The sequence below is a fragment of the Ambystoma mexicanum genome, chromosome 4p (assembly GCF_040938575.1).
Source record: "Ambystoma mexicanum isolate Mex_15411 chromosome 4p, UKY_AmexF1_1, whole genome shotgun sequence".
Taxonomy (NCBI): domain Eukaryota; kingdom Metazoa; phylum Chordata; class Amphibia; order Caudata; family Ambystomatidae; genus Ambystoma; species Ambystoma mexicanum.
Genome location: NC_090927.1, coordinates 346255179 through 346277664, shown reverse-complemented (window position 1 = coordinate 346277664; position 22486 = coordinate 346255179). Strand labels below are relative to the sequence as shown.

At 45.2% G+C, this 22486-nt stretch overlaps 1 protein-coding gene across 2 annotated transcripts in view; it reads right to left on the bottom strand.

Moving 5' to 3' along the window:
• Positions 1-22486, bottom strand: part of HS1BP3 (HCLS1 binding protein 3) — a 693029-nt gene that overhangs the window by 626124 nt on the left and 44419 nt on the right. For both annotated transcript variants that reach the window (XM_069605896.1, XM_069605895.1), the window contains exon 2: positions 10127-10292. In XM_069605896.1, the coding sequence (XP_069461997.1) occupies positions 10127-10292 (166 nt within the window). The remainder of the gene's footprint in view (positions 1-10126; positions 10293-22486) is intronic.

The window sequence follows — 22486 nt, the reverse complement described above, 5'->3', positions numbered from 1 at the left end:
CAGGACAGGTAGGGAGATTCACTTCCCACTTCAAGCTGATTTCTTGCAGAGCGTTTTGCCAGAAGACACCAGATCCAGCACTTAGACTTCAAATCCAGACAGAGACCAGAACTTTGAATTCAGACTTCAGAATTTGTCAGCAGGCCTCAAAATCTTTTGCAAACTGATTCACCCCAGACTTCCAAGGGGCACATCAGAGTAAAACAGCCGGGCTGAGCTGTTTGATTCTGGCCTTAAACCCTGTGCCAGAAACACCCAGAAAGCAGAGCTGTACCCGGAACCAGAGACCAGACCGCCGTGCAGTGCCAAGAACTTTTGCCAGAACCAGAGATCCAGACCACTGTGCAGTGCCGCTAGCAGAGCTGACCCAGATCGCTGTGAGCAGAACCAGGCAGAGACCGTCCGTGGCGAGGGAACCGCAGTCCAATCCTGACCCGATTTGTGGCGAAGTCGCATTCCTGTCCAAAATATAGTGCGAGTACCGCCAGAACTGTGCAAAACCCAATCTCTTAGTTTAAAATAATCTAATTTAAACTATTTTAACCTATTGAAAACTGCATCCTAGAAATCTTGTGTTCCTTCTGTGATCTCAAACCTGAAAACTGTCATTCTGAGCTTGACTTTTCTTTTGAGAATCTACCTTCACGAAATCATCCGTATCTCCGGAACCGTTTGTCCTAGGAACGAACCTAGGCTTTCTATTCATTATACTTTTTCCGTAATCGCGCTCTACGCACTCGGAAAAGTAATTAAACCTGCGTGCTAATATCACCTCATCCATTGCTGATTACTGGTCATATTCACAAGTGTGATATCAATTATTAATTTATTATAAAAGTGTGATATATATATATATTGTTTAATTCTCAAATAAACCTTTTAAATTTGCAAAACAAACTTACTTCTTGGCTCAGTGGGGTCAGGGGGATTCTAGGAGAGGGGTGTTATATAAGGGTTGTCATCCAGAGTACACGAACTGGACATAACAATATATAAATAAGGGCTTCCCTTAAGCAATCCCAGACAAGGCACTGACTTAGTGGGACTGCTTGATTGGAGTCATTTAACACACCAGCCACAACACACACACCCTCCTCCCTCCTTGTTGCTAGTCAGGCACATTGGAATAACAAAGATCAGCTTCGCACACAGGGTCAGACTAAACATTTGCCAGGGTTTGTGGGGGCCCGTTTCAAATTGGTCGGTCACCCTTGCCTGCAGTTAGACGGGTGGACAGTCTGTGCACCCTTAGGGTGCTTAAATAAGAATGGATACAAAGGAAGACACCCAGAGGCGAGCTGAAACACTAAATAGCCAATGAAAAGTTAGTATTTGCTCTGTCAGCAAAGTGCTAATGCAGATGAACCCAGAGTAAAAGGAAAAGAGGTGTAAACACTGCTGGATGCTACCAAAGGCAATCTGTAATCTGCTGCCAAGCCCACATTTAAAGTCTACTGTTAAAGCAGTAGTCTTCAAACTAGGGGGGCTGAAGGATGTCCAGCCTGGGCCGAGTGTAAAGACTGAAAGGGGGGGGTCTGTGTAAAGACTGGTAGGGGGTGTCTGTACTTCTGCTCTCTATATGGTAGGGGAGAGGCACAGAAGACCCCAGCCAAGATTCTCTATAAGGTAGCAATGGACGAGCAATCAAGGCCTAGCTTCTCAGTGTCATGATCTCTGCTTCCAAAAGGTCAGGGTTTTCCCAACTCCCTTGGAAGCAGATCCATAACCCAGGTTCCGAGTGCCAACCAGTCCCAATTGGGACCTTTTGGACCCAGTCCTGGCGCCAGTGGCACCAGGCTCATAAATATGCCCAGTCCCAGCTCTGGAAGCGCCGGGCTCATAATGCTTGGGTGGATTTACCTGCAGCAGACCATGCTGCTTACTTCCCTGCCAGTTGAGCCTCTGATCCTCTTTTGTTTGGAACTACTTTTCCTGTTGAGTGGGGCAGGAGCCACTCCCTAGATTCAGAACACTGGAACTCTTCTGGAAAGCAGGAACTCTTTTCTTACCTAGGCGTGGCTGTGGAAGGAGACACCTAAGCACTACAGGAGGCTATTTAAACCACACCCGATGGATGAATCTTGCTTTGCGTTATTCTGCATCCTATGCAGCAGAACGCTCATCGTGTCTTCTGCATCTGATCCTGGGCCTAAGGAAAAAGGCTTACCATCCTGAATCCAGTCTTCAGCAACACCTATAAAGACAAGAAAGAACAGGTTAGCATTACGGTCTTCAGTGACAGCTCTTCACTTACCTGGTCCATCGGCTGTCACCAACGCCTCGCGCTGCATTCCGGCATCTGAAAGACAAAAGCTTACCAACTCTTCGCACGCTCCGGAGGCCTTCGGCGCTGCATCCCGCATCTGAAAGACAAAACAAGGTGCGTTTAAAGACATTGGGGAACTTTAATACTCACGTGCCATTACTCCTTTCCACATCTAACCCAGTGGGTATTCCGGCACCCTGCAGCCGCTCCGAACTTGTACCTGCAAAATAAAAAGACAGTTAGAGCGCATCGTGAAGCAGGCAACAAGCGCTTACTTACGTGCTTCCAGGCGCTTCTATTCATCACACGGGCTCCATCTTCAACTCACTTCAGCCCGTCATCCGCCATCGCCGGAACCCTGCAAAACAAGAAACATCATTACTAAAGACTTTAAAGACATTAGAATTACTCAAAACTTACCGTTCGTACAGTAAACGACGGACAGCAGTCCTCTGAAGTCAAGAGGCCTGCTCCCCTTATCCAGTGAAGAAACTGGTTACAGCACCCTGCCCCGAGGCAGATGGAGAGCACGGCGTTCACTTACCTAAGACATCTTACCCTTCAAGTCAGACATACAGTGCACAGAGGTCCAGCCCAAAGAGCCAGCCGTGTGTTACACATCACCTTTGCAGATACGGTATACGCCCAGTCAAGACCGGCGCCTCTACGGGAATCAGGTGAGCGTTACACTCAGGAGGTGATGCAGGCTGGTTCTTAAGTACAGTGTAGTCCCCGAACCCCCACAAAGGAATGTCCACACACTATTACTGAAAACACAGTCTTTATATAATTAATATTCAAAAGCTATGTACACGATCACAACAACACACTTTGTACTCGGAAGTCAAGAATGATAAATATATACAATTCTAAAGTGGTACCACTAATGTTATCAAATCTCATTAAAGTGCATCAACTGTACGGTTAAAATGTCACACAGATCAATAACGAGGAAACCAGCAATAGAGATAGGAAGTAAAGCAAGATGGTTGAAACAGTAGGCAGAATACTGAACCCTACCTACCACGAGGCACAGTTCTGAGTGGAGATCCCCCCACCTGGGCAACCTGTAAATAAGATCTATCGCACAAGCCCAGTCCATATGTTCAATTGTCTCACTACTTCCTATTAAGGTTTTACCCCCCCAATGTACCTGGTGGAGTAGAGTTCTCCGACGATGCGTCGACCGATCCTTCTTGAGTGCCTCCCTCTCAGGCAGGAGCCACGGATCGTCGAGGAACTTGGCGTTCGGTGTCGGGGAATCGACGGCCCTTCTTGAGTGCCCTCCCTTTAAGGCAGGAGTCACGGGTCATCGAACGTCCGACGGTGAACAGGGTGAACTACGGCAGGGAAGTGGCAACTTCGTTCCTAACGGTGCTCGTCGATGACAGAGCGTTGGCGTCCTGCAAGGAAGAGGCATGCGGGGCACCTCGGTGACGATAGTTCTGGACCGCAAAGAGATGATGAAGAACTGTGGCCCAGCAAGGGCGTCGAGTCGTCTGCGTCTCAGTGGTCTTTAGGTGGCAGGAAACCCACCAGTGGATGCTGCTCTGCGTGTCGACGGTCGGGCCTTCTCCAGCGGGAGACAAGCGGATGACGATGCAGACGAGAGCGTCCGATGATCAATTAAAAGTTCTTAGGCAAACGGTAGCACGGCGGCTCCGGTCGGCGACGGCAGCCGTCGATAGTGGTGGATAACAGTCCGAGGGCTTCTCCTTGGAGTTCCGCAGCAGTCCCCGTATCGGGTCGGCAGCCTGTCGAAGGTCTGTCTACAAGGGAGCGTTGGCAAAGATCAGCTGTGCACGATGGTCACTCGTAGCTCGGGAAGAGGGTGCCTTACCAGGTCCTCTCTGGGTCAGTCCTTGGAAACACAGCAGCCTTCAGATTGCGAGGGAGAGCCACAGCACTCCTTCTCGTCCAGCGGGGGTTTCAAGGTCAAGCGTCAGTTACTCCAGTTACTCGTCATAGTGGACTTCAGCTTCTAAACACGATTCCTAGCAGTGAGAGGTCCCCAGATATACTGTTGATCTCCCATTCATTCCGCTGGGTCACACTCAAGCATCCAATCACGACTACGGGCATTCATGCAGGCAGGCAGCCAATCAGGCATACAAGGTATTCAGGCCATTCACTTCTCTCCAGACACTCACAACAAGTTATGTGTATTGGGACAAGTACGAAGCCATTCAAGACTCCAAGCTGCATTCATACCGGTTTCGGGCAGGGTTGTCTCAGTCATTGTGTCAACCACCAGATACTAGACACGCACAACACAGAATGCATATTCGTCACACACTCTATTCACCCAGGTCCCACCCACAGGCCCACAACATACATCACCGGGAAGGCTCCAGCTAGTCTGGCCGGGCCTTCACAACAACACCATATATGGCATTCCCACCCAACAGCCAGTCAGGGGGAAGGGACAGAATCAGGGCTTCCCAGGACTTTGGGAAAACAAGGTAATGGATAATAGAAAGCAAGAGGCCACCGGGGCCATCTTGTTTTCCATTAGGAATCAACTTATCCCAATGGCAGGGCCGGGGTATCCCAAAATGGAGGATACTCTGCACACCTGTCAAACTCAGCATGGAGCTGCCACCAGCCCCTACCCTGCTCTGCGGGCCACCCACAGGTGCCCAAAAACATACACTAGGGGCACAGGGTTGTACCCCCACCCATGCGTGCCATAAGGGTATCCCACGGGTCCGTTCACCAAATCAAAAGAGAGAGGGCTGCACCGCCAGGAGTCCCACCTGAACTCCTGCACGGACAACACAACAGAACACACGATAAAAAGCAGCAAAGGACAAGGATACGGAGGCCCTGTCCCTCCGATGCATTTCCAGCATCACAGTCTGTACTTCTGCTCTCTATATGGTAGAGGAGCGGCACAGAGGACCCCAGCCAAGATTTTCTGTTATTGGTAACGTAGTCGAGCAATCAAGGCCTAGCTTCTCAGTAGGTGATGCAGGCTGGGTCTTAAGTACAGTGTAGTCCCCAAGTACCCACAAAGGAATGTCCACACACTATTAGTTAAAACACAGTCTTTATATAATTAAGGTTCAAGGTTATGTACACAATCACAATAACTCACTTTGTGCTTAGTTAATCTATAATGGCAAATATATACAGTTCTAAGTGGTACCACAATTATTATCAGATTTCATTAAAGTGCATCAACTGTACTCTGGTTAAATGTTACACATATCACTTAATAAAGTAACCAACAATAGATATAGGAGGAAAGCAGTTGGTTAGAACAATTGGCAGAATACTGGTCCCTATCACTAGACACAGTTCTCTGTGGAGACCCCCCCCCCACCTGGTCAACCTGCAAAATAAAGATATACCACAAGCCCAGTCCATGGCCCTGTTTCATGGATTATTTGCGCCGAAAAAAAAAATAATGGGATTTGTGCACCATTCTGCCCGCAAATCCCCATTTGTTAAACAGGGATTTGCAGGCAGAATGGCACACAAATCCTGTTTTTTTCAGCGCAAATAATCCATGAACCAGGGCCCATATATTGTTCAATTAGTCTTATTTCCTTCTACAATGTTTCTACCACCCCAATGTACCTGGAATAGCAGAGTTTGACAACGAGTCATCGACGGATCCTTCTTGAGTGGCTCCCTTTAAAGCAGGAGCCACGGATCACCGAGACCCCTCGAAGAAAGTGAATTTGGCGTCGAGGTGGCAGCTTCACTCCCAGCGGTGCTCGTTGACTACGGAGCAAAGACGTCCTGCAAGGAAGAGGCGTGTGGGGCACCTCGATGTCGATAGTTCTGGACCGCAAAGAGTTTGTGAAGAACGGTGGCCCAGCAAGGGCGTTGAGTCGTCTGGCGTCTCTATGGTATTTGTATGGCGGGAAACCCAGCGGATGCTCGTCAGCGGCCTGATCTTCTCCGGCGGGATAAGGTGGTCGGTGGTGCGGACAAGCGCGTCCGGGAATCAAAATGTGGAGCGTGCGACTCCTGTCATAGATGGCACGGCGTCAAGCGGTCCCCGTTTCTGGGCAACACAGCTTCGACGGGCCTCCAGCGGTTATAGCAAACCTGCAAACCCTGGTCTACGACGGTGGACGGAATGTCCGGTGCTCATCTTCGTTCTCCTCGGCGGTCTCTGTCTCCGGGCGGCAGCCTGTCGAGGGTCCGTCTTCCAGGGAGCTTTGGCAAAGGTTAGCGGTGCTCGATGGTCCCTCGGAGCACAGAAAGAGGCCGCCTAACCAGGTCCTGGATCAGTCTCAACGGCTTGGTGGCTATCGCATTTTGGCAAAGGGAGACAGCAGTCAACTTTCTTCAGGCTCGGTTGTGGAGATCAAGCGTCAGTTTCAACTTCAGCTTCTGGACCAATTCTAGCAGTGAGAGGCCCCCAGATATACTAGTTGATCTCCCATTCATTCTGCCGAGTCACACTTAGGCAACCAATCACTCAGAAGGGCATTCAGCAATCAGTCAGCCAGTCAGGCATACAGTGCATTGAGGCCATTCTCCTCCCTCTCAGACACTCACAACAAGGAATGTGTATTGGGACAAGTACCCAGTCATTCACCACTACACACTGCATTCATACCAGTTTCGGGCAGCGCTGTCTCAGTCATTGTGTCAAACACCAGATACTAAACATCCACAACAAGAAGTGCATATTGGTCACACACTCTATTGACCTAGGTCCCACTCACAGGGTGTGACCACAACATGCAGTAACTGGGAAGGCTCCAGCCAGTCTGCCCTGGACTTCACAACACCATATATGGAACTTCCACCCAACAGCCAGTCAGGGGGAAGGGACAGAGTCCGGGCTTCCCAGGTCTTTGGGAAAACAAGGTAACAGGCAATAGAAAGCAAGATGCCACAGGGGTCATCTTGTTTCTCATCAGGAATCAACTGATTGCAATGGCAGGGCCTGGGTATCCCAAAATGGAGGATAATCAGGGCACCTGTCAGATTCAGCATGGAGCTGCCACCAGCCCATACCTTGCTCTGTGGGCCACACACAGGTGCCCAAAAACATACACAAGGGGCTTAAGTTTGTACTCCCCACCCATGGGTGCCATAAGGGTGTCCCATGGGTCTGTACACCAAACCAAAAATATGAAGAGCTGCACTGCCAGGAGTCCCACATGAACTACAATACAGAACACAAATGAAAAAGGACTACAGGACAAGGACAGGGAGGCCCTGTCCCTCCAATGCATTTCCAGCATCACACCAAGACTCAGATTAAGAAGAATGTTCTTCATATAATAAACAATTAAGGTGACTGATTTTAATAGAAAATATAAGCAGTAGAAAATCCCCCCTGGACATTCTGTGCCCCCCCCGCCCCTAGGGGGGACTAATGCCTAGGGACGGGGGCTCAAACAATACATGGGGGGCTCGGTATGAAAAAGTTTGAATACCACCGAGTTAAGGTGACATCAGCCAGAAAGGACCAGCCTGTAATATGCACCTAATGCCATGAAAGAAATATGTTGCAGTGTAGAAATACAGCCAAACTAAGGGCAGCTGCTTGGCCCCTCCCTCCCCGAGGCTCTTGAACACAAACAGCACAGCAAATTCCCAACACTCTGGGAAAGTTAGGCATACAAGGCACTGATATGGTATATTCCGTCTTCTGGACCTGTCCAGCAAAAGATATGCAGTACCCTAATGTGCACAAAAAGAATTGACGTGATTTACATGCCTATAAATAGCATTACAAGCAGGGACATCAGTCTTCAATACTCTAGGCTACTTTTGGTAAAGACGTTAAAAGAAGTATTCATGTGAAAGCCAAGAGAATAATATGCTGTGCAATATATACACATTATCACCATTATACAGATACAACTTAATAGTTTAATAAACAATGAGGGGTTTTCTTCATAGTAAAAATTACAAACTAAACCCCTTTCAGTGACACCCAGTGTCAGCAGCTCAAGCACAGTGACTTTAAATGATTTGCCCAGGATCACACATTTTGTTAAAGTGGTGAAATCAGTATTTGGACCCTGTCTGAGATTTAAACACTTGACTACATATCTTCCCAGTGATAGGTCACAAATATTTTTTAAGGTTTGGGTTTCCAAAAACGAAATAATGAGTTTTTCCATCAATGCCTTGAAAAGTACACACATCATTTAAGAAACCAACCTGACATTACATACATTGCTATAGAAATAGGTCAAGCAAAAGCAAAAAAGCATGCATGGCTTTATTTTCACCACCAACAATATCATTTGGTTTTAAAAAAAGGTATTTACAGTGAAGGAGAATCAATATATGGTGATCTGCTTGATCAATTATTTTACACAGCATGCAGTGTTATGCTCTCCTCCCATTTATTATCACCCACCAATCACACCTTTTAAAGGGACAGCTGTCCTTACACAGGCACCCCAGTGTCTGGATCATCAACTTCTAATCGGTTTATTGAAATGAGGTTGACACAAAGCTGAAATTGGGGGGTGCTGGTGGAGCATACATTCTTAACCAAGAGGTTACATTTTAATGGTTTACCTATTCATGTATCTATTGCAGCTGTATGCTGTGTATAGGTGGGCAGCTAGGGCAAGCACCCGCCCAATTCACACCACACATATGCTCCCCTTCTACTCCTGTCCCTCCTGCTTCCATTTTCTCCCACACAGCAGTCTTTTCGCCCTTCTTTTTTCCTTACTAGCAATTTCCTCTCCGCTATCGCACTCTTTCCTGCTATTTTTAAACACTATGTCATCCTATGTTCTTGCCGCATTCCCTTAATCCTCCTCTCACCTTTTCTTCTCCATTGCTGCTAAAGGTTCTTTGTTATAAAGATACTGCTCTCTTCCTCATTTTTCTGCCATTTGCATACCCACCTGCTTCTTTACTTCCTTCACTCCATTTTCCCTCTCCCCTTCACTCACTTCACACCAGTTGCCATTACATTGCTCCACCTCGACTGCCCATTCCTCACTCACTTGCCTCCCTTCTTTCTTTCTCCTGCCCTCCCTCACTCTTCATTTCTCCCTGACTCTTGAGACTTCCATTCTTCCCCCTTCTCCTTACACTCCTGAACCCCATGCTCTCTTCACCCTGCATTTCCCTCACGCTTGCGCCTTATCAACTACTGCCCCATTCTGCTGCCCTCGTTAATTCTCTGTACCATGCCCCAGTTTACCATCACCTGGCTCTGTTCACTCACTTTATCTCCTATCTTCCCTCATGCTTCTACCCTCCGTCATTCTCCATTCTCCTGTCCCATCAGTGTTCATGTTACCTGCCCCGTATCTACTTTTCTCCTTCCCTATCCTGACCTTTTTCCCTCTCCATTCCCATGCACTGTCCTGCAGCAGGGCCCTGTGGACCTGGAGGAGATATGGAGGTGGTGGGTTGGAGTTAAGGGGTCTTGCCACAGGAAGCACCCACAAAAAAGCTAACCCCCTGGTATGTTTTGAGATTAAAGAGTAAACTCCTTTAAGTTTGTGATGTTCTATGACAGTTCCAGTGTGTGGGGTAAGAACACCTGGGACATGCACGAAATGGTTCTGCATGCTGTAGGTATCATCCCGCGATATCACCACCTGTGATGTCCCTTCCCATTGCCTTGAACCCTATCCTTTCCAACATTAGCTTCAGGCTTGATCTTTCAATATTAACACCATCGACAGCAAAACCTGGCGAAGGCCCAGCTGTCTCTAGATAGAGTCAGACCCCACAACAAAACAAACTGTAAAAAACACAACTTTATAAAAGTAGCATTTGTCCCTAAAGTTCATCATTGTGCAAGATGGCCCACTTCAGGCTCCGCCTCCAGGGCGCGCCCGCCTGGGGCCTGCTGTCTTTTTTGTCCACTGGACCCTTTGCCTTAAATCTGCCACTGGGTAGAGTACTCACCACAAACTGCACCGTGTCTTCAGGCTTATGCTTGGCAGATTTAAACGCGGGCAGCCGGGTCACAACCAAGATTTGATACTCCACGTGACCAGACATCATCTTGCCGCGGATCTCCTGGTATTCAGAGACCGAGGCATCTATCCCCGTATGCGAGTTCTGGATGTGCCTAGGATTAGGAAAGTAAACAAACACAAGAATCTGTCGGTGTCATGGGTCATTACTTTCATGGCAACAACAGAAAATAGATGCACTTGAGAAGCAAAGCTGGAAACGGGACAATGTTGCTCCTTTCTAATGTATAGCCTGCACTTCTTGTTTCATAACTTTGGAAATGCTGCCATCTTGTGGCATAATAAGAAATTGATTTCATGAGCTGAAATGTTAACCCTTGTTATGTACAATCTAACTAACCTGTGTTCTCTTCTACCCTATACCTATATAAAATTTAGGCAGAGCATGACATCAACAAGATGCGGGTCGCACAGCACACACTGCAGCACCAACACAGACACAATGTATAGTCTGGTATTAAAACATATATTGTTTTTATTTGGAACAGTGTCCATACAAAGAAGAAAAACAGGAACGCGGTTCGTGCCTCCCACTGGACACTGGTTCACACGACTATAGAGTGCATCCTAAGTGGTCAAAAAAAGCATAATTCAACTCTATAGTATTGTGTGTGTACTACAAGACAAATATGGCGGCCATCGTTTAACATCCCTTTTCACCTTTATAACATGTAGGGATATCTATTATACAGACGGTGCACAGTACCAATACGTAATCATTCACATCACTGAATACTCAAATTCATAAACATCAATAGATGAATACATATTTGCATTATAACTAATACCCCGCATACAAATGCATGATCCACTTTCTAAATCATAAGTAATGTTACAAGGTGGGGCAATCGACAAATAGAGAAGCCCGTTATGAACGTTAGTAGAATGTACAGAGCGGACATCCGACACCGTGCGTTACGCACTGGAAAAAAGAGCACAAGTCACCCAGCACAAGATATATGCAAATAAATTCGGCTGCAATAAGCCGGCAGAAGAGCACTAATCCCTCCCTCCTATCCGTGTTAAGAAAAGGAAGAGGAGGATCAGTAGAATTCAAATAACTGAGCATGATTTTAAATGTGCAAAGTGCGGTATTAGGAAGCGCCTCCTAATTAGAAAAGAGAAGAGGATAGTCTGTAAAGTGCCCAGTGCTCAAAGAGCACATTTTAAAACTGCGGCCCAATAAAAACATGCTCCGCATAATCCCGACCAATCAACATTCGCAGAGCAGAAAAATAAAATGCACAATGCAATATATGTTAAAACAGTCTGGGCGCAGATGTACGCAGTGCAAGTCATATGAGAATGCGCCCTAAACCAGAATGAAATTCCAAAAAGTTCATAATCAGAAGCGTTCTATACCACAACCCTAATTCATCAACAATAAATGCAGAAAACCCAGACCCCAGCACTTCTGGGGCCTGGGGCCTCAATACCTTCAACTCACTCTTCCTCAATATCTTCCTTCTCGAGCTCTTCGCTCATCCGCCTCCAACTCCTTAAGAGTCAGTCCTTTCTGCAAGAAACAAGTTGGTGGTAGATCTCTGTCTTCGGCTGGGGCCTCCCTCTGAAACAGCCTCCCTGCCTCTCTAAAACTGGAGGAGAACCATCTCCTGTTCCGGAAGCACCTCAAGGCCTTCCTCTTTGCTTCTGCTTTCTCTCCTCATCCCCCTGCTGAACTCCTGGCGGAAACTGAAACTGCACTGGTTACCTGGCTGCCCTCTGATCTCAGGCCCCCTCCCCCCAGTTGCACACCCGCACTGCCCCCTTGGCAACCCTTGCGCTCGGGGGCTGTTTCTGTATCCCTACAACCCCCTACCAGCACTTGACACCTGATGTCTGCACTTTCCCTTGCACTTGCCACCAGCTGGCCACACTTTTTATTTATTGTTTATTTTATTTATTTTACTGTTTATCCTATGTACTGAGCTGCCCCCTCCCCCCCACACTTTTCCCCCTCCAGCTCACCTGCACTTGCACAATCTCAATGTCACCTGACCTAGTAAGATCGTTGTCTCCGTCTTCCCTCTGTTCCCCCTCCCTTGCCTCGTTGCGCCCACATAACAGACGGACTAGAAAGATAACAAAAATGATATGCCATGCCTACTAGAGCACACAGAGGGATGAATACAAATATACCAATTTTAAACGATTGGCACACAGGCCATGATTCCCACAATGATAACCAAATACATCTCAACTTTGATAAATCAAATACCGCATAAACCAACAGAAACCAATTAATCCCCCACAAAAATAAAGAAAATGTGAAAGAAAATGCAATAAGAGAAAACAGAATCGCATGGAAAAAAAAGAAAGCAGAAAATAAAGAGAAACAGACGAAACATTCTAATAGATATTCACTGTAATACCCCATATACATGAACATCAAATACATGGAAAAACACATAGCAGGCAATCCAAATGAGAAAGAGCCCAAGCATAGTGATGCACTAACAAAAGTGGAAAGCTCTTCATCAACAGTGTGTCCGGATGGGAATTTGGATTGAAAATCAATGATCATCTGGGTATCCATGCCCTATCGCCTGCACGGGGATGTTTCTTGATGTGTGCGATTCCAAAGAATGAAAACCCATCCGACCGTCCATTATGATGTTCATAAAAATGCTAGCCGAGGGGATACAAAAAATCTCGGCCGGACATGTTGCAAAATCCTCCGTTTCAACTTGCATGTCGTGCTCCCAACATACCACTTAGAACAGGAGCAACTGAAGACATGAACGACAAAGTCTGCGCTACAATTTATGTCACTGCGAATAGAAAACGTGGTTCCAATTATTATTATTATTTATGAATTGACTGGTTTAGATCAAACCTTTCAATGTCAAACATCAATTTTATTCCAACACATCATGGTTAAGGCGCAGTGTCGTGGTCTTGTCAGGTTATCCAAGCCTTTTGCGTTATCGTGGGGATGTGCTTTCCGAGACATAGGTAATCCCACGATTCTGCGGCAGCTAGAGTTGGAGATTCCTCGACCAATCTTGCGAGGTGGTCCCATCATTGCAGAACCGACACAGTTTCCTCCATTGGAGAACTTCGGCTGAGGGCAGGATGTTGAGGCGAAAATGTAGAAATACATTTCTGTAGTGGCAGGATGGACATTTCGAAAGATATGAGGGCACTGTGTTGATGGGTCTCATTTCCACATTTATATTGGAGTCTCTGAGTTGAAATCCAGTCATAGTCTTTTCGTTTGAGAACTAGAGCGTTTAGTGTGGTTCCGATGCGATCAAGCCAGAGCGTACAATGGTGTTCTCATTCTTGAATTATTGGGTCAGTGCTCGGCAACCCAGAGTTCCTGATGATTTCCAGTGCAGGAGGGCCAATTAATCATTATGGCTTTTCTGTATAGCGATAGGGCTTTCCATCGTACAATTGATTCTATTGATTGGAGACCGAGCTTGTATCGTATCGACGCAATGGGTAGACTGTTCGGCATTTTTAGGAGGCTTCTCCAAAATAGCCCTTCTAAAGAGGCCCAAATTTGCCATGGTAAGGATAGAGCTGTCTCTGTGCCATATGTAATTATCGGTAATACCTTTTGTTTGTAAAAGGTAATGGCAGGTGTTCTTGTGTAGGATCCATATCGCCCAAGGATGGCTTTGGCTTGGGCTAGTAGATTTGTGGTTTAGATCGTAACAAGGTCTGCCATAGCATGTCGATTCTTAATTTGTTGTATAGTACACCCTGGTATGTTACTGAGTTAGTTATGGCGATCTTTTCTTCAGCTAGTTTCCATGTTAAACCAGTCTTTTTCTCCCGTGGTGGTTTAGCAAGACTTGCCAGTTCCATTACGTAGGTTTTCCAGACATTCATTTTTAGGTCATTGGTAACAGTATATTGTAGAAACAAATTCAGTTTCAGTTGTAGGCCTATTGGGTTTTGTCTACAAATAACAGGTCATCAGCGTCTAGGATCCAGGGCACCTCTTTGTCTTGTATTCATGGTGAGAACGCTCTGACCTCTTTTTGATTGTCTCTCAGGTCCGATATATATAGATTAAAGAATGTCACCGCCAAGGGGCAGCCTTGTTTAAGCCCTTGTCATGGTGGCATTTGCTTCGTCAACTCTCCTTTTTTCGATAGTCTGACTTTGATTGTTGTGTCAGAGTACATAGCCATAACTGCGCTCAGTAGGTCTTTTGGTCAGCCCCATGTATCTAATTTGGCCCATAGTTTCTCTCGGTTAACAAAGTCAAACGCCTGCTCCAGGTCGATGAACGGCAAGTAATAGCATTTATTTTGTTTGATCACCTGAAGTTTTAGTGTTTTCAGAATGAGGAGGTTCTGCGGGCTTCCCAGACCCTTAATGAGTCCCGTTTATCTGCAATCAAACTTGCTGTTATCAATGGCCTATTTGTTAAGGTGTGGCAGGAGAATGGTTCCAAATATTTTGCCTATGATCTCATAAGGCTATTGGGTGGTAGTTTCGAGGATCTTCCCTGTCCCCTTTTTTAAAATTCGGAATGATGATTTCCCGTTTCCAGGACATGGGTATTACTCCTAGGCGTTTGATCTGGTTGAAGAGGAGGAATATGAGACTTGCCCATTCGTTAGTGTGGGATTTTAGCATGGTGTTTGTGAGCCTGTCGGGCCTGGTGTATGGGATGGGTTTTATTTCTTGATAGCCATTTCAATGTCAGTGAGCGAGCAATCGAATGACCACACTCCCGTGCTTATTGGATTTGAGGTTGGTGCAGCCATACTTGATTGGGCGAACAGCTTAGTGAAGTGTGTTATCCATGCTTACTCAGAGACGTTAGTGGACTGGGTGGTTGGTTTGACGCTGCCAACATTATTGAGTAGTTCCCATAGTCCTTAGTCCTCTGGTGTTTTTGTTACTTATGGCTTTTAGCATTGTCTCTGCGCCGTGTTGGGACGCTATTAGCCAGTTTCTGTAATTTGGTTTCCTTTTTTTATTTTTTATTTGTTGGTGTAATCCTGGGTCTTTCTTTGTCTTGATTTCCTGAAGGTCATACCGCAGCAGTTTTTTGACTTCCACTACTTGTGGGTTTTTAAGTGCTGCAAGTGAGGGTGGGGTTTAAGATGTGGCAGCCATCATCTGTGAATGATTCCAAGAGTCAAGCATAATCTATGCTGGTGCAGTTTATTTTGATGGGTCTGTGTAATATTTCGGTCATCTTACTATTGTCTTGGGTGTTGAGCCATGATCTATTGTTCCCTTGTGTCACCTGCAATTTGTGTTCAAATATGTTAATTTGGCTCACCATCGGGATCTTGCAGGTTATTCTAGAGAGATTGTGGTCGCTAGTGGACATCTCTATGATTTTAGCGTTGATATGGTTTGAAAGATATTTAGAGAAGCAAAGGCATAGTCTATACATGCTGAATTAACTCTGTTGCCGTTGTGCCAGGTAAGTTTCCCTGGTATGTCCCCAAGAGTTTGGCCGTTTAGCATATGCAGGTCATGGTCAGTGGTTGAGGTTATCCATTTATGGGAATTGTTAAATGGAACCTTTGTTGATGAGCAAACCATGGTCGTCTATAAAATGCATGTTTAAATCGCCACAGACTAGGATGTAGGGGTTGTTATCGTTTGATCTGGAAGCATCAATGTTGTCCAGAATTTCATCAAGAAGTTGTTCATAGTTAAATTTGTCTACATTTTTGTAGATGTTGCATATACACATTGTTATATGTTTGTGGTTGTTATCCAACGTTTTACCAAAGGATACTATTTGTACTTAGGGGTTTGGGATCTAGACATTTAGCACAGCTAGATCCTGGCCTCTTTTGCCAAGGGTCAAGAAGCCTGAGACGGGACTGCCATTTTTGCCTTTTTTGCATGGTTAAAGTAGCAATCATATCCATCGCATAGTGGGGTGGTTCTCAACCACGTTTCCTGGAGATATATTATGTCATTGTTCTCTAGCCCCGGTGTATGGCTATTAAGGATGTGAGAGATCCCTTGTGTATTCCATGAGGCAACCGTCAAGTAGTTCTTGAGTAGCAAGGCTCGACTCTAAGGATTGGATGGAGGAGCTGGCAACAAAGCCTTAGCCAGCCAGGAACAGTCTTCAGCATTGTGTTTTTTGCTTCGTTCGTCGCTTTCCCAAAATATGTAGTTGGTTGGGCCGTTGATTGGCTAATGCTGATTCTTAATGCTATATAGCTTCACATCTCCAGGTCCTTTTTGACGAGTGACAGACTCCCAAACGACGTTTCTGGCTCCTGCTTCTTGTGACTGGGGGGTTTTGGTGGAGGGGTCCGGTTGCTTCTGCTTTTTTAAACCTTTATTTTTTGCTGTCGAACACATTACAACTCACAAGCGGTCCAGGTTTACATCAGCAAACCTTATTGTATGAATTCAAGGAAAAATACAAAAAAGAAAAAGAAACAGTGCAATCGGAACCGAGTGTTCAGTCAGTTCTGCAGATGTTGGCGCGGTGTAGGGTTCACTCGGTATCTTCCTCTGCCCCCCCCCCCGTCGGTGTTCACATATCGTTTTAGGAGGCTCCAAATGTCTTTCGGTCTACAGTAGGCTACTATCCCCCCTTATATAGGTTTCTTTGCAGTCCTGTACCCATATAAGGTCCTTCAGCCATTCTTGTACTGTAGGAGCTGTTCTGGTTTTACATACCCTGAGAATGTTCCTCTTGGCCACTGCTTTGGATATAGCGAAAAATCTGCAGGATTTGATTGAGATTTTGCCAATATCTCCCAGCAAGTATTTGAGTGGGGTAACCGGTATATGCCTGTCCAGTATATCACTCACCGTTTTAGCTACTTCTTCCCAGAATCGTTTAATTTGTGGGCACTCCCAGTACATGTGAATGCATTGCATTTAGGGCAGAACACTTGTCTGGAGTGTCAAATTTGGCCATTTTGCTGGGCGTGATGTGGAGATGATTCAAGATTTTGAACTGGATTAGTCTAACGATTGGAATTCATAGAGATGGATTTGGTGTAGTGGCAGTACTTGGACTTGCAATTTATTGAGGTAGGGTGGAATTTGCACATCCATTTGCAGTTTTCCATAACTGCAGTCAGAGATGAATTGTCATGTTCTTCGCGGTGTGCAAGGTTGCATAATCTGTTTTGCCACATCAGTGAAGTTTTGGCCTCTTTATCAAGTCTATTGTGGACTTGGTTGTGAAGGTTTCGAGGCTGATCAATGTAGTATGATCATGGGTCATGGCCAGTAGAGTAGTTTGGTCTTTCAGAGCATCATATAGGGATTTGTATAGTTTGGTGAACGGCGTGACCATGATAGTAAGGGCAGCCATTATAGTGTTCTGTAGTAAGTCTAGTGATTCCAGTGAAATGTGCATCATTCGATTTGGTGTGAAGGTGGGAGGCCTCATTTCATCTAGGGAAGACGGGGCGGATGAACTGATGAGATAGTGTTGGTCAGGCTGACGTTTAAATTAATCATTTTTTTTGTAGTCGGTGGAAGTAGGATGCAGCGTCATGAGTTGTTAGGGTTCCTCGTTGTCTCATCTTTGTTTGTAATGGAGACCATTTGGTTGTGGGCTTCATCTTTGGTCTTGACCTTCGGTTGTTTTGCAGGGGGCCCATCACTCTTTGTGTTGTCTACGGTCTCAGATGGTGGATGCTCGAGTATCAGCCAGTAGGCCGATTATTGTAGGCTGTACACCAGCCAAGGTCAGAGCCGGGGCGCATGCTTCCTTGATTGTTTTGTTGCGGGGGGAGCATGGGGGTTTGGTGCCGATTGTGAATATGTACGTGTTGGTGGAAGAGCAGTGGGTGGTGTGTGAGTTTGGGGGTTGATCGCGATCAGGGAGATGTCAGAGGGAGGATCGAATGTTGTATTAGGAGTTGGAAGCCGTGGAGGGCATGGATGACGGGGATCGGGCGGCCATGTCATCTGTACGAGACATTGGTGTACACTGTGTGCTCATGGTCACAGCAGTAAGACGGGGGTGGGGATACAGGAGGGCACGCCAGCAAAGGTTCCACAGGCATGTCAGAGTTATGTAGGATATTTGAGTCACTCACCGCTTGTTGTCGGAGCGAAGTGGCAGGCAGGGCGTAACTTTTCAGTGTCTTATTTTCAGGCGCGTAAGGGGTCCATCTTTCCCCCGTTGGGCTTCAGAGGCGTTGGGCCACCGGGACCAAGCACCGAACACCACAGAACACTCCCCAACTCACTTCGCGGCACGCCTCGCAGAAAGGGCGTTGTTATGAAGGGTTTCTTCACTCTGTGGTTAAAGGTGTAGGCACTGTTGAGACTCACTGCAGGAAACAGCGTAGAGCAGCCAGTAACGTCTGTGGTACACCACAGAACACTTCCCAACTCATTTTGAGGTTCCAATTATAGGATGTTTAAAAGAAGACATGCATGGCGCATAATCGCACACCTTACATCTTGTACATTTAACATACCCAATTGTGTTATGGGCGGCTGGCCATGTATGTGGTTTAACTGGAGATAAGAAGCTGGAGACAAGCTTAAGATACTGCTCTATGAAAAGTAAGGCAGGGGTGAGCTGGAAGAACTCTTTAAATCCTGATCTGCCCTAGGGACATGCTAATATTTGGAAATGACATCCCAGATCCGACTGGAATCAGAACCGTAAGTAAGGATAAGTTGAATTTCTTGATCGGTCTCACTGGCACTGATCCTCGTTGTACTAAAGAGAGAATCTCGACTGAGACCAAGTGCCCGTTCTATCATATTTTTAAATCACCCTCTGAGGCAAAATGAGATGCAGTTGATGCACTCTAGGTATCAAAATCAGACAAATCCAAGCAGTTGTGATGGAACCGCACAAATTCCCCATAGGGAATACTATTGATGCAGTTCCTGGGATGATAACTCGCATCTGACAACGGCTTATTAGAACTCATGGGCTTATGAAACACAGTAGTGCCCACGCCAGTCACCCCTTGGGTTACCTTAACATCCAGAAAGACCAAATCTGTAATGCTATGAGTTTCTGTAAAGCGTAAATTCAGTTAATTACCATTCAGGATGTTTACAAAGTCCAACCACTCAGCCTCACTGCCTTTCCAAATAATAAACAGATTGTCAATGTAACAAAGCCAGCCGGACACCTTGTCAGTATAGAGCTCATTGGCAGGACTCCACACAAAATTGTGTTCCCACCACCCATTGGTGAGTTTGGCATACACAAGGGGGCAAAAATAGCCCCCATCGCAGTCCCCACGACCCGGTAGTAGGAATCATTAAATAGAAAGTCATTGTGATTAAGATAAGACTCATCATTTAAACAATCACCTCAGTATGACAGAGATAATTAAGGGATCTTGTATCAAGAAAAGAAGTGCATGCTGTCAGCCCAATATGATGGTCAATGGAAGTGTACGATACAACATTAAGGTTTGCCAATAATATGCCGTCCTCCCATGGCATACCATTAATATGGGATAGAAAATCCTTGGTATCCTGAGACGGACTCCCATAGGAACCTCGAAAAATTCTATTGTGAATAACTTTTGATTGTGTGATGGATTAGGACGAAAGTTTGAAGTTGGTTAGGGATGCATAGGCCCCTCCAGACTGCAAAGTTCCGTAAAGATCCATAAAAAAAAATAATAATGTATTAAGAAGACAAAAAGAAAAAAGAATTCCAAACTTGCGGCCTACTTCCCATTCATTTTCAACCATAGACAAAGAAGGTACATTTTTGCAAGACTGCACAGCCCAAACCACTGGACGGATTTAAGTGTTTAAAAGAGACCTTTTTGTGGTTTGGGGTTATTCAATGCAGTCGTTTTTTAAATATTTGATGGAGCAGGGGTGTTCCCTTCTCAAAAATAGATAGCTATATCTCAGGTAAATTACCAAAACCGGGCCATTTTAGAAATGAAACGGCTGCCATCTCCTTTTTTTCGCAATGCAAGAGATAGCTGAAGCTATAGCCGAGGATACCCGAAAACAAAAAGCAGGGAAAAGGCCATTTGCAGGTCAAAATAATTGCAAATATCATTAGTCCAGGCGTGGGTGAGAGGGGGGCTAGAGGTCATCAAGTGAAATTTGGGAGCCGACATCTCAAAGCAAACTGTGCCACAGAAACAGTGTGTTTTGTGGGGGGAGGGGGAGAGGGCAGGGGAGGTGAGGAAGCCAACTGGGGTCTGGGGGAGCTGGCACAGATGATGGGGGCACTTGGGGTAGTTCATATATAAAATGATTACAGATCGCCAAGGTTATCTGTAGTTCATACCCGTGGCTTTATAAACAAGTTACAATAAATAAAAATATATATTTTGACAAGTACAGTGAAAAATCACTGGCACAATAGGCATCCGGGACTCCCATCCAGGCAGTAACCAGGACTGACCCTGCTTAGCTTCAAAGCAAAATAGCGGCCGGCACCCTCAAGCCATGTTGCTTAGCAAATTTGCACAATTTAAAATACCACTTAGAGTAACATGGCCTGATGGGACAGGCACCTTCCTTGTTTTGAAGCTAAGCAGGGTCACTCATGGTAATTGCATGGATGGGAGACAGTCCACAGTTCCAGATGCAGTCTGTTTTCTTAGTTTTAAATCTCATAACACACTAAGAAAACACATTGCATCCACATTATAATTTTTTTTAAATGTGCCAATGTCTGTCCTTGAAAGTATTGCACTTAAAGACTATTCTTTTGTCTTTTGCTGAATTGCATTCTGGTATTTGTAGTTTCCCAATCAAGATGTGGAAAATAATGCCACAATTGTCAACTTTTTGCCTAACAGAGTTGGATAAGGAATTATATATTTAGTGACAATATGGTATGTGTACTTTTCAAGTTATCCTTATAAAACCGAGTATTGCCGAAAGCCAGACATGTGGATGAAAAGTGGAAATGAGAGGGCAAGTAAGTCATGAGTATTTGCCCACTATGTGGCAAGAGAGTTTTCAATCCTGGACACTGGTGCAGTTATGTGCCCCCAATTGTGGCTGATTTTCAGGGAACAAGTAATGGACACATATTGATGGACAGCGTAACTTTATTTCAAAGTGTGTACACAACGCCTTGGTTTTTTTTGAGGTTGACAAGCTTGGTCAAGTATTTGGCTACCAGGATTTTACTCAGGTTGTCATGTTCCCAGTGCACACACTTACCCACAAGACCACAAGCACTTGTTTCTTGCAGGAATTATGTTTTCCAGAGAATATTTCAAGACAGATTGCTGGGTTTAAAAGGTGAGCACCTATAATACTTTGCCAGCATATTTATTGGAACATTTCCGCTCTCAGGTTATTTTTCTGGTGTTCATTACTTTTTTTAAAAGTCCAATGCTCTTTTGTCTTGCACACTGTCTTCTAAGGGGAAGGTCAATTGAACTACATTTGTATATATCACTTTAAGATATATGTTCACTTACTGAGCACATATTAATGGGTGCCAGCTTTGGATTTTTGCTATTGGGCAAAAGTACCTGCGCATATTTTATTCAAGCAGCCGGTCATGTTTTTCCCTTTTCTGTGCTGCTTAAATGTGGTTAGTTGGGGTTGTGTGATGTATCAACATTCACCAAGAGACCAGTCATAAAACAAGGGGCTTGTTGTATTCTGCTTAACCCAAGTGTGTGGTTAATGGCAAATGCTTTAATCACACAGCACATTAACTAAAAGAATAGGAGTTCTCAATGCCTGCAATCTTTTATACATATTAGAACCCTGTGCGGGTGAATAACCCTTTCCCATTGGTCAATTTGTGGGATATAAGAACCAGTATAGCTCGCAGTTTCACTATAGCCCACAAACTTGGCCTTTGCTTTCTTTAGCTCGGAAAGTTGTGCATTAACAGTGATTCGCCCCCTCTAGTGGCCTACAAATACCGTCCTTTTTCATTTAATGTGCTAGTGAAAAGAATAGCTCACTATAAATAAGCATGACATATTTTTGTCATGCTATTTCTCATGTATTTTTTTATTATTTATTTTTTAAACTCTTTATTTCTAGTTTTACAACAAATCATCAAAACATAACAATAACCGATATACCGGGTTTGGACGATCAACAATTTCATAATAGCAAAATAGGTCGAAATGACATATCCAACAGAGCTCAACAAATTATCCAGCAACCAAAATCCAAACCCCAAGTATAATCATAAGCACAACGCCACACCACACATAAGACATAAACATAACAAGACAAGAGACAGAACAAATGCACACCCATACCCCTAGCCCTTCCCCCATTCAAAATTACTACAGTTCACACTCCAATCTAACAACTCCCATATAATTCATTAAAAAGGTCCCCAAAGTTCCTCATATATTGTTTCTTTGTGCTGCTTACAAAACAAAATGTTCTCATATTTTGA